The following is a 16,596-nucleotide window of genomic DNA, read 5'->3' as shown; positions in this document are numbered from 1 at the left end:
TGCACTAAAGATGTAGTCAGACTGTAGTGCTGCATGCATGAGTACTGGGTAAGCATAGTGACAGGAAGTTTCAATTGAAATAATCAATCACTGACAAATCCAAGTAAATGATCTAAGCTTGAATCATAAGGGCAGCACGGGAGCTCCAGTGTTCGACATATTATAATATTTACGCGGTCATATTCATTATCTAAAATTGTTGCGTTGGTATAGTGTTGTTGCCCGGACAGCGCACGGCTCGGATTCTACACCGTTGTTTCAATTTATTGTACAATTACAATGAATTATGAAATGTTGAGCAACTTTATATTATGATACAAATGCGATAATACATACATATTTATGCGTCGGTTATGTGCTACCACTTATAGTATGGGCACATTCCCTATTGCCAGAAATATTTAATATAATAATAATATCAGCCCTGTATTATATACTTGCCTGGGCCTCCTCTACTACTGATAGGGATTAGGCCTTAGTCCACCACGGTGGCCTAGTGTGGATTGGTAGACTTCACACACCTTCGAAATTCCTATAGAGAAATTCTCAGATGTGCAGGTTTCCTCACGATGTTTTCCTTCACCATTAAAGCGAACGATAAATTCACAAAGAATACACACATGATTTTAGAAAAGTCAGAGGTGTGTGCCCTTGGGGATTTGAACCTGCGGACATTCGTCTCGGCAGTCCGTTCCACACCCAACTAGGCTATCGCCGCTTTCGCGAAATATTTAACATGGTCAAAAATATTTTTTAGACAATCTTTCACTCGCGGCTCTGCCCGCGCAAGTTTTCCGAGATAAAAGTTCCGTTGTATATTTTCGCCTTCAGACAGATGCGGTGGGGGACGTTATTTTTTATAAGGATAATTATTTGGAACTTTTTAAAAGGAACTATTCCGTCATATATGTTTGTTGCGTAAATTTACCCGTTCACGCAGCGCAGGCAACGAAAACTCTCAAAAGAAATACATTTTCCCCATATGTGCAACATTTTCTTATATGCTCCTTCCTTATGGTCATAGCGTGATGTTATATAGGCAGTAGCCTTCCTCGATAAATGGGATATCCAACACTAAAATATTTTTTCAATACGAATCAGTAGTTCCTGAAATTAGCGCGTTCAAACAAACATACTATTCAGCTTTGTATAGTAGTATATCTAAGTATAGATATGCAATAAAAGCTAATGCACCCTTAGTGTTGGTACCTATATATCTACGTGCATACGCCATGCAGTCTGCCTGGAGAAGTTCTTTCGTCAATACATTTAATAACAATGGCTAATCAGAAGAAGCAATAGGTAACTTTTTAGTTAGCAACGCAAGTGGCATTGAGCAGACTTCACGCATCACTAAAACGCGCAAAAAAGAGGTGTAGTGGGGGAGAGAGGGGACCGCAGTCTCCACCGGGCAACCGGAATAGCGTGACTCCACAGTAATAGTAACAAGTAGTTTCGTGTACAGTCCGACTGTAGCCAGTCTAAATGTAAACTCTACCGAGAAGACACGGGCTTCACGTGATTTTTACCAGTCTCAGAATCAACCGACAAATGAACAGGTTTGCTGTTGCGTTTAGTGCGAAGAGAGTTTATGCCAAACTGAAAACCTCGATCTTCTAACAGTACATAATATCCTCGCAATATCTCGAATCGTACCAAAATTATGGCCAGTCTTTGCTGAGCTTACAATACACCCCTTTTATGTCTATACAAAGAACCTAGTATTGGCGCAGTTATGCTTATTGAAATAACGAAAGCCTTTTTTACTAGCAGAAAAAGCTGTACCTTGACCTTGTAGCAATGACCTTGAATAACACATTTGAATTGATTATTTTATTTGGCAAAAAAATAAAACAAAAAGCTGACGGAACTTTTATCTTGATTCTAAAATCTGATATCCTAAAATGCAAAAAGAGGAGTGCAGCAATAATAAGATTTGTAACAAACGAGCGCCAACCTAGATGTCGCTACTCGCTAATGTACTACCACCTTTTAGCGCATTGCTGTTTGTACAAAACTGAGGCAGCAGGACAGGATTGTGTCTCGGAAATATTAAGTTAATTAAACCTTACATCCCAATATTGATTTAACCGCCAATACCCCAGTAAAAACGAAAATATCTGTTCGTTTCCAAAATATGAAATTAAATACCGTGAAAGTTGTACAGGCATGTATTATCAGAAATGAAAACCGCACTTGTGGCAACAAGCAATAATACAACACACGAATGATAAAGAAAGTGCGGCGAGACGAGTCGACGCAACGATAACTCCGCGAGATGGGTGTTCACCGCTTATGAGTCATGACTCACGGGTCACGTGGCGTGGCGCCCACGGCGCATTGCGAGCTGACACGGAGGCTGCCGCGGGGACTCGAGTCCTTGCCAAGGTCACTCCCAGCTGCGCAGTTACGCACCATATAGGGCTGCCAGACGTCCGAATTGCAAACGCGCTCAATAATATATGGTCGACACACAACTGAAATCCAGTTGTTGCCTGTCAATTTCTAATAATTATTATGGAGTCGACATTTCGTATGTGTAATTGTTTTAGTATACACACTAAGACAAGTCTTGCGTTGTGAATCAAAAACTACAAGAAATTTTCAGTAAATTTCACTCAACATACTGACGCGAAAAAAAAATTTGCAAATTTAACACAACATATTTTATGTCAACACAGAAATTGAACTCATGTTTTATATCAAGAACTCGTGCGTTAGTATTGCAATGCCACATTTATATTATTAAAATTGTATATACGCGGCATGTCCTTAATGTACTCCCGTCAAGGTCCCGGAGGACATTTGAATATTTTACGAACAAAGGAGTTCGCTTTTATCGATTTTGTCGAAGATATTCAAGATATGAGACTTGTAAAATCTAAGAAATACTGTTAACTATTTCTTATGAATAATTTTATCATACGAATTCGAATATAAAAGGAGAATGTTTAATAATGTACTGAATCTTATAAGTTTCGGCGAAAGCGAACACGATAAACCAAAACTCCAAATAGTAATTGATATTTTCTAACAATAACGTTTACAATATTCACCTGTTCATTTTACAAGGTTTCGGAAAATAAAGACACCAAACTATATTGGAGTTGTGCGCCATGATAGATCATGAAGTTAGTATTGATTTCATTAAACCTCATTTGATCAATTTAATTTACTATGAAGATATGAACATGCGGCTTTTTCAGAATTTACTGTCAAAGTTAGTGTAATATAAATAAGGGTCACATTTCTAGATACGGGCTCTCTCGGTCAAATCATGTACGAGCATAAAATTGGGCAACAGAACATAATGACTCAGCCGCAGCCAAAACAACTAAATAAAAATGTATCGGTACCTACCCAGCAACGCTGAGTACTGTCGCCCACGTTTTAGACAACATACAAATTTCGACTACACGCAGCCGCGTAGGGGCTGGGTACTGGAGAGACCGTACGATTTTGTACGAACTACGACCGACAACGGCGAAACACTGGTGGCGCACGAGTGCGATTAGCGATAGCTTTCCTATTTTTTTTTTTTTATTTCTAAGAATGCTTAATTCTGCATCAGTCCTGCACGACCAAGTTTAGACAAATGTTAAATTGAAAAACAATTACTCACTCAAACACCAAGATGTGCTAGCGTGGCAACAGGCGGAGTCCGTCGACACTACACTGAGCTTAGGTATAACTGAGTTGACAGTAACTGTTGCAACGCACGCCAGCGGCCACTCTAACGCCGAGCGTGCGCACGCTACATTAGACTATAGTCTGCCACGAAAGGGGACAGGTGAGTCAGCGGACTCGACTCTCGACACGAACAAGAAGCCTATTCTAAACCGATATTTCGAAATTGTGTTGCAACATCAATTGATTTATTTCTCACATACAAAATTTTGACTCACTTAGAAGATATACAATAAACGAAACTATGTGATAGCTGTCAAAATTAAAACTTTGGTTCTAGCCTGTATCCTCGAAGGGGTGCGTAGCGATGCAACTTATGAACCAACGTTTCGTCAAAACCTTCATCTCGTGCTACGATACAATAAAATTTATATTTTTTGTAATACCGTGAAATATTCAACATTTTCTGACAAAAAGCACAGACCATGACGACAGTAATGGATTTTTGTGCAAAATTATTTTGAATCTAATATTGAGAACAATAAAGTTTCTTTTTAATTGATACTGTAAGAGGTTGCCCTATGTACAATTTAATATTCTGTCCTATCCGAAACCAGTCAGTAACTTTCAGTCCTTTCCTAATATACGCATTGCCAAGGTTTTTACCGGCGCCGCCTGACAAACTAATTAGTTTTCCATAGGAATAGTTCCAAAAGGATGTTGATGCCTTAACGATAGGTGAGCACGCTATGACGTGTCGGCTATTTCGAGACGTTTAGTCACAATGGAAACAATAAGCCCAGTTACCTGAGCGGTAATTATCTAGCATAAACCGTTCGACTGGCGTGATTTCGAAACAAGGAATCAAAGTAGAATTAGAGGACTGACTCTTGATCCTTAATTCAACATGGCCCATTAATTACGATTACAATTTACTGAAGAGTCTAAGGACGCAAATTGTCAATTTTTTTTGGGGGACTGTAAATATCTCGACCCTGGTGACAGCAATCACTCACCACTAACACCATAGATAAGGTTAATGCCTAGTTTACACAAGATGTTCACGCACGACAGAGACGATAATGTAATATGAAACTGCAAATTCTTATTAAAGACCACTTGTAATTTTTGCTTTCATCTGTTTTATTGCGTTGTCTGAAATGAAAATGAAAATCGCATGAGGAAATGTTAATCGATTTCAATTAAATCACGTACATAATGCTTTCCAACGATAATAATTGCTCTATAAATTGTACAAACTATGTAGTTTTAAGTGGCGTCGCTACTGTTTCTGGACAGGCGTGCACACTGCACACCCCCAGTCCGCCTCGTCAACTTGTTGACAGTTCAAGGTACTGCGCGGCAGACACGCGCCAATAAAACTAATCAACAAGAAGTTCTCAGACATGTTAACGGACTTCGAAAATGGACCGTCAAATAAAATTTATCACATTAGTACGATAAAATTTCAAGTTAAAGGCACTTGCTCGATCTATTTGGATACCATTACTCACGATCATCTATCTGTCTCGGACTTACGAGGTAAAATGAATCCATAATTTCTACATTATACCGCTTTTTTTTGAGTTAATTAAAAAATCTAAACCCCGAACTAGAAAGCAGGTTCCCGACCGTGCCGAATTATTAGAGCACGTCGCCGCCAACTTGTATGAATGGATTTGCGTCGGTGAAAAACCTTTTACCCGTCTCCTCGCATGCATTCGCGAGTGCTGATTCTAGACGGGGTTTTTATGGCATAAGGCTGAAATACGAGCAAATGGGACTCGGTTTGATTACAAATGCCCGAGAAGTCGTAGTGCTAGCCAGATGTATTACCGAAGTACATATATCTGTCGGAAGAAATGAGTACTTGGTTTATGACTTTTGGTTATGAACTATCAAAAATCCCACAATATTTTATTTTTATTTCGTTATCCTAATATTACGTAATATGTATAGGCACACCCACAACGACAGCCCAGGTGTAAGCTTAAACAGCGTGATTCTATCACCGAGTGATGGAAACGGCGCGGCGCGGCGTCGCGTTATTAAAACAAACCTCACGCCATCACCGACCAAGCCTGCGCTTTATACGCCCCCAATACGAGGTCTACCAAAAAATGTCTTAGCTGGCATACCGACATAACTAAATTATTCAGTACTGTCGTCGGAAAAGAGAAACGGGCCCCCCAACTGAAGCGTATTACATATTAGTAAAAATAATTTATTGGTACCAGCTGGTTGCAATTATGACAGGACGTTGTAAAAAATAAGCCACTGCCAAGATATTAATGTAAAACTTATCACTTAACATTAATACTTGCCGAGCAACACAACCTTTTGCATGTTACAAAAAATATGATGAATGAAAATAAAGATGTATAAAGACTTAAAACTCCGCAATATCTTATAGCTTTAAAATACGTCGATTACTAGAATGTTTTATGCATTACGTTGGGTAAAAGTGTAATAGGAATTACAGGGCTCCTTGCAATAAACTATGCACCCTCCAGCCTTCAGAGGGGGCGACGTGACGGCGTGGAGCCCCGTGACTCACGGCGCCATCCATCGACCCTTCCTACCTGACGCGGCAACCATATCACCCTTCTCAATATACAGAGTGGTGAGGTTAAATGTGGCTGACCGATTCTATCATTACTTTTTTAACACATAACGTAACTTTTAAATACTTTTTCGTAAACGCTTATTGATCCTGTTTTAAGTACTAGTTGAATATTTGGAGCTTTTTATCGTAAATCGGATGATGTCCGAAATCAGCACTCCGAAAAAGACAATATACCTAAATTGGAGGTAGTACTACATGTTTTGTTAATTTAAATTGAACAACGAGACACACCAGTCCCCGCCGGGATGGTACGCGATCATATGGCGCCTGCTGGGGAACAAGAGCAACGCCACACACAATTATGAATAAACTAAGTGTTCCTCGCGGCTTCGCCCGCGTAAAAAGCCTTACCCGTTACAAAAGTCCCTAGTATACTATACGACAAACGTGCCATCTATTAAAAAAATAACATATTACCCATGGGAGCAAATTGCCGAGATAAAAAAAAGCCTATAATATGTTCATCCAGGGCATGTGCTACCCAGGTGCCAAATTTCATCCAAATTCGTTCATCTGTTACTACGTGTACTTCTAACAAACATCCAAACATTATCACGAACTTTTGCATTTATAACATTAATAAGATTATGGCTTCACATACCACTGCGCTGACACAATACCCAAAGAATGCACTGGCTACAATTTGCATCAAATCGGTAAATAAGTCTCAATCGACTTATTAGATGGCGGTTTTTAATAGATTGATTTTTTCAATATCTTTTAAATCGACGTAATAATCGGCAAAACCCCACCCCGCAATTTCATTCCAATGTTATAGGGTATTTACTCATATTGGCTACTGATACTAAATCTTTGTGTTTATTTTGCCACGTCCAAGATCTGTTTACTCATCTTGTTAACTAGCTGGCGTGAATATAGGAGTAATAAATGGATTATGGGCGCTCTCTGTTCCATAACAGAAGGGGTAAATACTCTCAGATACGATCTCCCCATAAATACGACCACTGCAACTACTGCAAGTCAGCATCAACAACCTCCGGTCAATTTTGTTCTATTACGTAAAAATTCTCTCAATCGACACTTCATTTGGATAGCTACCACAGCATTGTCTGTAAGGTTTCGTAGCAGTATGCAATTGGTGTTCCAACAAATTGCATAGTGCCAGTTAATGTGGCCTAATTATTCATAATAGTAAATTGACGGGCGCAGTGTAGTTCTATGGTCTGATTCCAGATTCATGCACGTGTACCATCGGGGAGCTAGTTGCTTATCTAACATCTCAATCCGTTGTATTATATATTGTTTATCGGTCGACAACGGGCCGGCTAGCAACGGCATGATCCGTTTACAGCCGGCAGACAGTGCGTCCGTGCGGCGGAGTGGTGCGCAGCTATCGATCTACCCGGGCCGCCGGCACTCCCCGGCCCCCGCCGCACCCCGCCTGCCTAGCCTTTATTACACTAGCGTCTGGGTTTTTCCACACATCCAGGACTTACTGCATCGACCACTCGTATAATATACATCCGCAGCCTCTACACTCTGCAGCAATTTTACTTACCATATAAACTCGTTATATCCCACGCTCTCTCAACTCTCCTCCAACACTCTGCCTTATAGAGATCGAGATTTGAACACAGCAGCAATCATAATATATTTGTACATGCAATTAATGGTAAAACAAACGCCTAGTGTTTTGTGCCCTAACACTATCTCACCTGGACATCACGCTACCGTACACCAAAGATTCTGCTTCATGCAATAATTAATTACCTGCATTCATTTATTTCTATTATGGTGCATAAATACTTTTGTTTTCTATTATTGTAAAAGATTATAGACGCCGTCTCGGCTACAGACCCTAGTCCTCTTAGTACACAAAGCTAGTATATCTCGCAACGCAGTCATAAGTCTGCCTCTTGGCAAAATATAATATTATAAATTGAAAGCAATAAAATAACACAAACATTTTAAAAAAATAATTGAACAAGCCCCGAGTGATGGATCTCGTGGATTCGCTCGAGTGGCAATAAATCTCGCGCGAACTCCTATATTTAGACACCGCACTGATTTGCTAACGAAGGCGCGCGAACTGCGAACCGTAGCCACGAGGACGGACGAGACCAAACATTCGCCTTCGAAAAGACAAAGACGGAAGCTTGTGAAGAGACCCATCTCTTTCCTAAAATAATTAGATACGGCATTACATTCTCACTGATTTACGTCTACTCCTGTGAGTCTCGTCGCCCTTTTATGTTCCGTGGAAACCCAGTCTACAAAAGCTCGTACGACAGTAGCATAGCCATCATATTTATGATATTACTAGCTTTTCCCGCGGCTCCGCCCGCGTTATAAAGTTTTTCAGGCTAAAGTTTTCCGTTATGAAAGTAGTAGTTTCCCGGGACCCTATGTTCTTCCCGGGGTCTCAAACTGTCTCCATACCAAATTTCATCTTAATACGTTGGGTAGTTTTTGAGTTCAACACGTTCAGGCAGACAGATGCAGCGGGGGACTTTGTTTTATAATATATTTTTTACAACTTTTTAAGAGGAACAATCCCGTCATACATCATTGTTGCATAACTTTAACCGTTTACGCAGCGCACGCAACGGAAGCTCTCAAAACTAATAAATTGTCCCCGTTTTTGCAACATGTTTCATTACTGCTCCGCTCCTATTGGTCATAGCGTGATGATATATAGCCTATAGCACTCCACGAACAAAGGGCTATCCAACACAAAAATATTTTTTCAGTTCGAATCGGTAGTTGCTGAGATTAGCCATTACTGCTCCGCTCCTATTAGGTATAGCGTGATGATATATAGCCTATAGCACTCCACGAACAAAGGGCTATCCAACACAAAAAGAATTTTTCAGTTTGGACCGGTAGTTCCTGAGATTAGCGCGTTCAAACAAACAAACAAACAAACTCTTCAGCTTTATATAATAGTAAGTATAGATTTCACTCCAACACGTTTTCAGACAAAAGAGGTTTTCAAAGAAATATTCTTTGAAACGGTATGGCAGCGCATTAAAATATGTTGACAAGGCTAAGCAATAAAAAAACATTAAAAAAATGGTCTATCTGTGTGCAAAATTTCAGCGATCTCTGCGTTTACTTCTAACAAACATCCAAATTTTTTTACAAACTTTCGCATAATATTAGTAAGAGTTGACAATAATTTTCGTGCAAACAGAAAAATTATCTCTATATTATTACAATAGAGTGCACGAAGCAGAACAAGTGCCGCGACAAGATTGTCTCACCTTGGCAGATAGTTAGGAAAGGATTTAAGTTCACACCGTAACGTTAACTGCGATCGATTCACCGCGGTACACTTCATAGTTTACTAAAAACTAAAACTATTTTAATACTGCTTATAGTTATTAATCGACCACAGTAAATGGAAGGAAAGAATGGCTAGCGATCTTCGCACAAGGAATGGGAATCGGAAGGAGTGTTGGGGCTGTTCATTTTATTACTAGCTACTACAAGGAGGAAAATTGAAATCGTAGTTGCTTTTAATTTTCCTTGAACTGTATCCATGTAAAGTAATTAATATATTTTTAAACATGAAATAACATCAAACCTAAAAATAATTCAATAAATATCCGATGGCCGCACACGAGCCCGTCAGCATTAAGACATCGGTTAGGATGTAAATGTATTTTATCCATCCATAGGTCTCTAAATTTGAAATGTTCACCTAGCAAAGTTGCAACCGTCTACAATATTTTTTCTTTCACTACTTAAGCGGAGATAATCTCATAAAAAACTCATCGCACCCGAGACCTTGGAAGTCCTATCTATTTCAGCTACAACATGGTTGATTTCAGGTTCTTTGAAATGGTCGCGTATGTGGAGTGTTTTCAAAAAGTAAACAAATTAGCCACTCAGTGAGAACTGCGTCGCGAAAAAGGGCAGCTCTTTGTTACCCTGCCATTAGGGTGAAAACAATGAGGAACTGACGGTGTGGCGACGTCATCATTTTCTCAACAGATAACCGCCAAGAGCCTGCTTTACCAAGCTATTAGACTAAGTATATGATAAAAATGCTTGTAATACCAACTACATAAAGTCAGGACTTCACGCTATCAATTGAAACAAGCTGCCGTCCCATGGTGCTGACCAAGTGACATGTGATCTGATAGCAGATTTTTTGCAGTGGAGTAAACCGACCACAAGATATTTTATGTAATTTAGTAAAACGCCTGTTCATAAGTATAACTTTTACTGAACTACAGATCATTTCGTGCGGTATCGACCGCGAACTAACTGTGCTCATCTGATAGCAGATTTAGGCTAGAAGCAATCCAACACGAGTAGCAACTAGGTCAACGCTCTTCGATCGAACTCAAGAGAGTCGTCAAGTATCGACTCGGAGGCGGCTACAACTCAGCACTCAGCCCAATGTTATAGACATATTTAAGTATTGATCGGACGGTCTGCGGAACTAGACCGACCCACCTGATGTAGTGTTACATGAAACTAGAGTTCGTTCGTCCTAGTTTCCCTGGGTTTATCCGAGTTAGCAAATATAGAGGGATGGTTATAAATGAGTACCATGTACTAATTTGTTAAACTAATGGAAATAAGGTTCCTACTAGTGAATGAATGTGACTTTTCGCTCACCTTTAGGACAGAATGTACATCACATCAAAATCATTCCGGAGCACTACCAGAAATGACGATTTCAACACAAAGTTCCTTAATACACGTGATGTATCTTTAAAGTCAGAAATGCGTGTCACAGGGGTGAGATAACAACTGCATTCCGTCGACTCTAAGCAGATCACACCATTCCTGCGAAACTGGTGCTGCTCTATGGTAATTTTTTCAAATTGATAAGTTGCATTTTCGCAATTTTTACGCGAGCATTACATTTCAGTGAATAACACTAAATATTCATGTTTCATGATTAGCCTCCTGCATCGACCATCGCAGACAACACATGCGGGAAATTTCACAAGCACCGCGATAACCCGTTAAATTCTGAAGTTTCGTAACGGAGAGTGGACCAAATAAAACATTCTACGTTCCGCTCGTTACGAAAGTGGAATATGCAAAACACGGAACCGACCTGTTGATACGGTTGTTAGCGTTAACACCTCGCAGACAAAGAACGGGATCAGTGAAATGATTTGGTTTGTCATACCTATTACCTAGTCGTAGCCAAACCGGAGCGGAAGGGAGTACATATTACAATACGCCCATATCTACTGCATGCGGTAAACTATGTTCTTGTAGCCTGCACACACGACTAAAGAGTATTGAAGTTAGCCTACCAAATAAAATGCGCATTATGAGGCTAGTCATCAAATGTGCATCACACAATCGGAATAAAGTACAGGGCAATACTTTGTAATACAAAGTTCTGAAAGCTGCCGCTACATTTATGTAAAATAGTAGGTACATGTAAAAAAAACTTAAATTACTCAAGCATTTCCAAGATGTCTCTAAAACACAAATTGGCCCTATAATGTTAAAATTTTGTATTACACATTCTATGAATATATTGATGATTTTGAGATTAGATCAGTATTTGCCAAACTATAGGTCACGACCCTCTAGTGGTTCGGGAGGGAATATTGTATGGGCCCTGGAATATAGGATGATACATCTACTGAACGGGCCAATAGTCGGCAGCCACTGATGAACAAGAAAAGTAAAATTACGTTTCTTCAGTTCTACAATTTTTCGTGAAACAGCAGTCCTTATATGCAATCAAGTATTAAAAATAACTTCACAACACCCTAGAGATGAGTCCAAAATTTGGAAATTCTGGATAGGTGGAAGTGTGTCTCTATAATTGGTATTAACTAACAAATGTCATAGGACACTAGGGAAAAAATGCAATGAATAATTGCCAAAAAATATTTTTTATTAATTTGTAATGACGTCAGTGGCGTTTAAATGGACGTTTTCACCAACAGATTAATCTTCTAAATAATCTTTCTATTGACTATCGAAAATTTCGAGCATTGCGTATAGTATAAAAAACGCTGAAGAGATGTCGTCACTGCAGCAATGCATCGGCTTAGTGTCGAGGTCGATTCGGTCGAACGGCTCGTTTAAGAACAAAAATAATACGACAAGCAAGCACACAGCGCGGCGTAGCGAATCCCTTGAGATATTTGCTATATTGTTTGTACTAGAACCTGTTCCCTATAGTCCTAACACTACGAAGAGCCGGCAGAGCGTGTCGCGGTGCTGACGTCACTGTGCCATGATGGATAGCGACGGCGTCACGCGCGTTTATATGTGTGACATAACCGCCAACCTCCCCCCACAGTCGGGACGAACCGATGGAAACACCCTCTAAATATGAAGTTTACTCACGTGTGACTTCACCGGCGCTCATGGTTCCTTGTACGAGTCACAGTCACAGTATTGAACTAGAGTAATGAGGTAAGGGCACGGAACATGTCAGTGCGCAGACGCGAGTCGGCGTGGTGAACGCGCGGCGGGAGCGACGCTTGTGATCCGCCGCGTCCGGCGCGCTGGCGCTCGCGCTCCCGTGCCGCGCCGCGCTAAATATAGCCGACTCGCGCGCCTACACTGCTCGCTGCACATCTCCGTGCTATTGGCGCGGAGTGCGGCCGCGAACACCATAGTGCCTACATGTTACCGGCTGTCACACAGCATAGCACATATGGCGCGTGATAACGTGTTATCAGCGTCAACTAGTGCACTGTCACGGACACACACTCCGTTTACTAGTCCTTGACGAACAAACGTAAGTGCCTACCACGGCATAGTTTAAACCAGGAACATAAAATAATAAATAATGAGTGGTTTTTTATTACCAAAATTATTGTATATTGTAATAATTAAAAAATCGCACAAATATAAATTTTGGAATAATATGAAACTAAAGTGGAATTATTGACCCCTCTTTATGAATTAATTTATCTAAGACGTACATCCGAACAGCATAACAAGACACGTAGTGATGAGTCACGCGGTTCATGGAAGTGCAGCGTATCCGAGGCGGGCTGCTGTTTGTTCATTATTGCTGTTTTATTTAGCTCGCCGGCTCGAGTGTTTATGTAAAATGTAGCAACAAAGAAGCACGAGAAGGAATGTTCGAATATTGCTACAAAGCTTATTAACTGGACAGCCTCTACGAGTCTACAGTGACACATACGAGCCAACTTTGTAGTGGAGGATATTGTTTTTATTGGAAACAAAGAATGTCATCAAATTATCAAATTATTTTATGAATTCTGAGGGGGTTGTGCACTCGTATGGAAATATATATTTTCTGCAAGTTAATAAATGAGTTGCTCTACACCAAATAGAAAACTAAATGTAACTTTTTTTTGTATTATACATATACTACACCTATTTTGAACTTATATTGAAAAGAGCAATGCTAAAGTGTTGACAGTTCTTCTGTGGTGGAAACTGCTTTCCGAACTGGTGGTAGAGTAAAAGACTTATACAGATTGATATAAATTCTTTCATTTCAGAGGTGTTTTCGTCCCGACACCGACTCAATTTTTCGGACCCATTTTGTTTCGATGCATGGATATTTGTTTATCCACAGCACTTATTCCCGATAAATGGTACACAGTTTGTACCTAGGCGACGAGGCAGGACCATGTGAGAACTGTTGTTTAGAGTGTGTTCAAAGCGGCCTGGTAACTGATGTGGGGAGCTGGAAACAATGATGCTGACAAATCGGGCAGGTCGCGGAGGTGGCCGAGCGGTAAGAGCGATGACCGCCGCGGCGCGATGCAGCGACTAACGGCACTCGGCACCTCTCACTGCACGCCAAGCGAGACATGGACATGGACCACTACCTTCATAACTCCGAATATCCCTTGTACGACGTGCGATGTCAGCACACACTGCTTATTGATTTCTGATAAATATTAGTACTCAGAAATTAAGAGTTGCAACTTTGTGTGGAACGAATGTTGCATCACTTAGAAAATCTGAATCCCACAGTGCGGTGTGTACAGGGGACATTCGGACCCACAATGCAAGTATTAAGGGATATTCGGACCCACAACACGCAGAGCGAAAACCGTTTGTGGGTCACAAAAATATTTATCTACGTGAGGACGTCGCGGTATGTTAGTTCACCGCCCGATACACGAAGACTGGAAGAAAATTTTGACAATAGTATAGACGTGGTGTTTCTTTCTTTCTTTCTTTGTGAATTATCGCTTGCTTTAACGGTGAAGGAAAACATCGTGAGGAAACCTGCATACCTGAGAAGTTCTCTATAGGAATTTCGAGGGTGTGTAAAGTCTACCAATCCGCACTAGGCCAGCGTGATGGACTAAGGCCTAATCCCTCTCAGTAGTTAGAGGAGGCCCGTGCTCAGCAGTGGGCAAGTATATAATACAGGGCTGATATTATTATTATAGACGTGGTGGAGGCGAGGGCAGCCGACACGTCGCGGCGTCCGACCCTTCAAGGCGCGCGCTCATTGTTCACCTGCAGACGTGACCGGTCACGCTCCACGGCGTGCAGAGCGCTCGCCTTTATCGGCGCCGGGACAGGGCACATAACTCCAACCGCGATTCTAGTCGCGGAACGATGAAATCACGTCTTGTAAATAGCGGAGAGCGGCACGCGTCCAATGCACGCCGCTTATTAATATTACGATAGTGAAAAAAACATAGTTGACCAGCTAAATGAACGCGACTCGTAACAACATGTTGGCGGATTTATCAGTGCTCCGGTATGTACATATTATGTCATAGTTGGTACTCACCCAGTCCCATCTGGCAGAAAATGACCTCCGCCTCGATGACATGCGCGGTGGGCGCGCGGGACGGCTCGGGCTCGGCGGGCGCGGGCCGCGGCGGCGGCGCCGGCTCCTGCTTCGGCTGCGGCGCGGGCGGTTCCGGGGTGGGTTCACGCACGGGCGCCGCTGCTGGCGGCTTGGCTACAGGCTCTACCGGCTTCTCCACGGGCGGCGGCGCGATGGGAGCGGCCACGGGGGCCGGAGCCGGGGCCGGTGCCGGAGCCGGTGTCGGGGCTAGCACTGGTGTAGGGTCATGTACGGGCTCTGGCGCAGGAGCGCTTGGCTTGGGCGGCTCTGGCCTGTGGAGTGGCGATTCGCCGGCCGTGTCGGCGTCCGACTCGCTATCGGTGAACTTATCAGCAATGTGATCGGCGATATGATCCGCGATGTGATCGGCCAGCTTGTCGGTAGCGGAAGGCGCGCGTGGCGGCTCTGCCAGCGGCCCACGCTCCATCTCGAGGAAGCTTTGCGTGGCAGCGCGATGATGATGCTGTGGCGACTCGCCAGCCTCCTGCTTGCCCTCGCGGTCGAGGTGCTCGAAGTCGTCCGTCGAGTCCTGATCGCGTTTCATGGCAGAGTCTATGTGCGGCGCTTCCGCGGTGGGCGCGGGGTCTCCGCCGGCGTGACCTCCGAGCATGGCGTCGGCGCTCTCCATGTTTCTTTGCAAAAAAATAAGTTTTATAAGAATCAATAGGGTGCGGTGAAAGCGCGCGTGAGAGGGTGCTATGCGCGGGCGGGTGCGGCCGGCGATCGGCGCGAGGTGGCTCGGGGCACTGCGGCCGAGCGAGCACCGTCGCGCCGCCACTCCGACGGTGCACGACGTCACTCACCACCACAACGGTAACTATTACTCATGCCCACCCCGCCGGCGCCGGCCCGCAGCCTCCGGTGCACCGCGGGGGCATCGTGCCGACCGCCAGCCTGCAGCCGCGCACCCGCCACCAATAAATTTGATAATCGCAAAATCTCCAAAATTTACAAATTTTCTTTCCACTTTAGATCAAAGCTGGTGACTAAAACTAAAGATTTTAATGATGCATATACCAAAAATTTACAGAAGATAAAACAGAAAATGTAAAAATTATTGACTTTCCATACGAACCTAATTTGCAAGCGGCGCGCTGGATGTGCTGTTTTACCGACACTACCACCGGCTTCTACTGCACTGACATATAGAAAGTCACACAGAACGTCAAATGACAAATGACTGGAAAAAATATTGAACGCTTGTGACAGTAAGCGAAGGTGCTGCCACTGCAAATAAAAAAAATGGTAACGTTGTAGCATTTTAACGTTGTTGCATATCGATTTATCATTTATTATATAACAATTATAAATTCATTATCCATTTACTCCATAACTTACAACTATTTGCTTAAAATTAATGATCAAGTCTTCACATGCAAATATAATAACAATAATAAACGGTTAAAAGAATTAATGAAGTAGATAAACAAAATAATAATAATATATTTTTTTTTCAAAACTAATAGCAAGCAAAGCTTACCAAAAAAAGTTATTTTACAATAGGCTAAGCTAATGGACCTTGATAAGGTTGTCAGCAAAACGTCAAGGTTCGGAGACGCTAGTACATAGTAATTATTATATCATAAACATTATAAAA

At 42.0% G+C, this 16,596-nt stretch overlaps 1 protein-coding gene across 4 annotated transcripts in view; it reads right to left on the bottom strand.

Moving 5' to 3' along the window:
* The window catches only part of LOC115450732 (reticulon-1-A), a 56,764-nt gene extending 40,535 nt beyond the window's left edge, over window positions 1-16,229 (bottom strand). For 2 of the 4 annotated variants that reach the window (XM_030178816.2, XM_030178817.2), the window contains exons 1-2: window positions 16,075-16,229; window positions 14,940-15,631 (exon numbers count right to left, since the gene is read on the bottom strand). In XM_030178816.2, the coding sequence (XP_030034676.1) occupies window positions 14,940-15,627 (688 nt within the window). In that variant the 5' untranslated portion in view covers window positions 15,628-15,631; window positions 16,075-16,229. Of the gene's footprint in view, window positions 1-12,550; window positions 12,735-14,939; window positions 15,632-16,074 lie in introns of those variants that run through there. The other 2 variants (XM_030178823.2, XM_030178820.2) reach the window with 2 other exon arrangements.
* Window positions 16,230-16,596: the final 367 nt, after the last annotated feature.

Source organism: Manduca sexta, chromosome 24 (genome assembly GCF_014839805.1).
Source record: "Manduca sexta isolate Smith_Timp_Sample1 chromosome 24, JHU_Msex_v1.0, whole genome shotgun sequence".
NCBI lineage: Eukaryota > Metazoa > Arthropoda > Insecta > Lepidoptera > Sphingidae > Manduca > Manduca sexta.
Note: the sequence above shows the minus strand (reverse complement) of the source record. Positions and strands in the feature narration are given on the sequence as shown.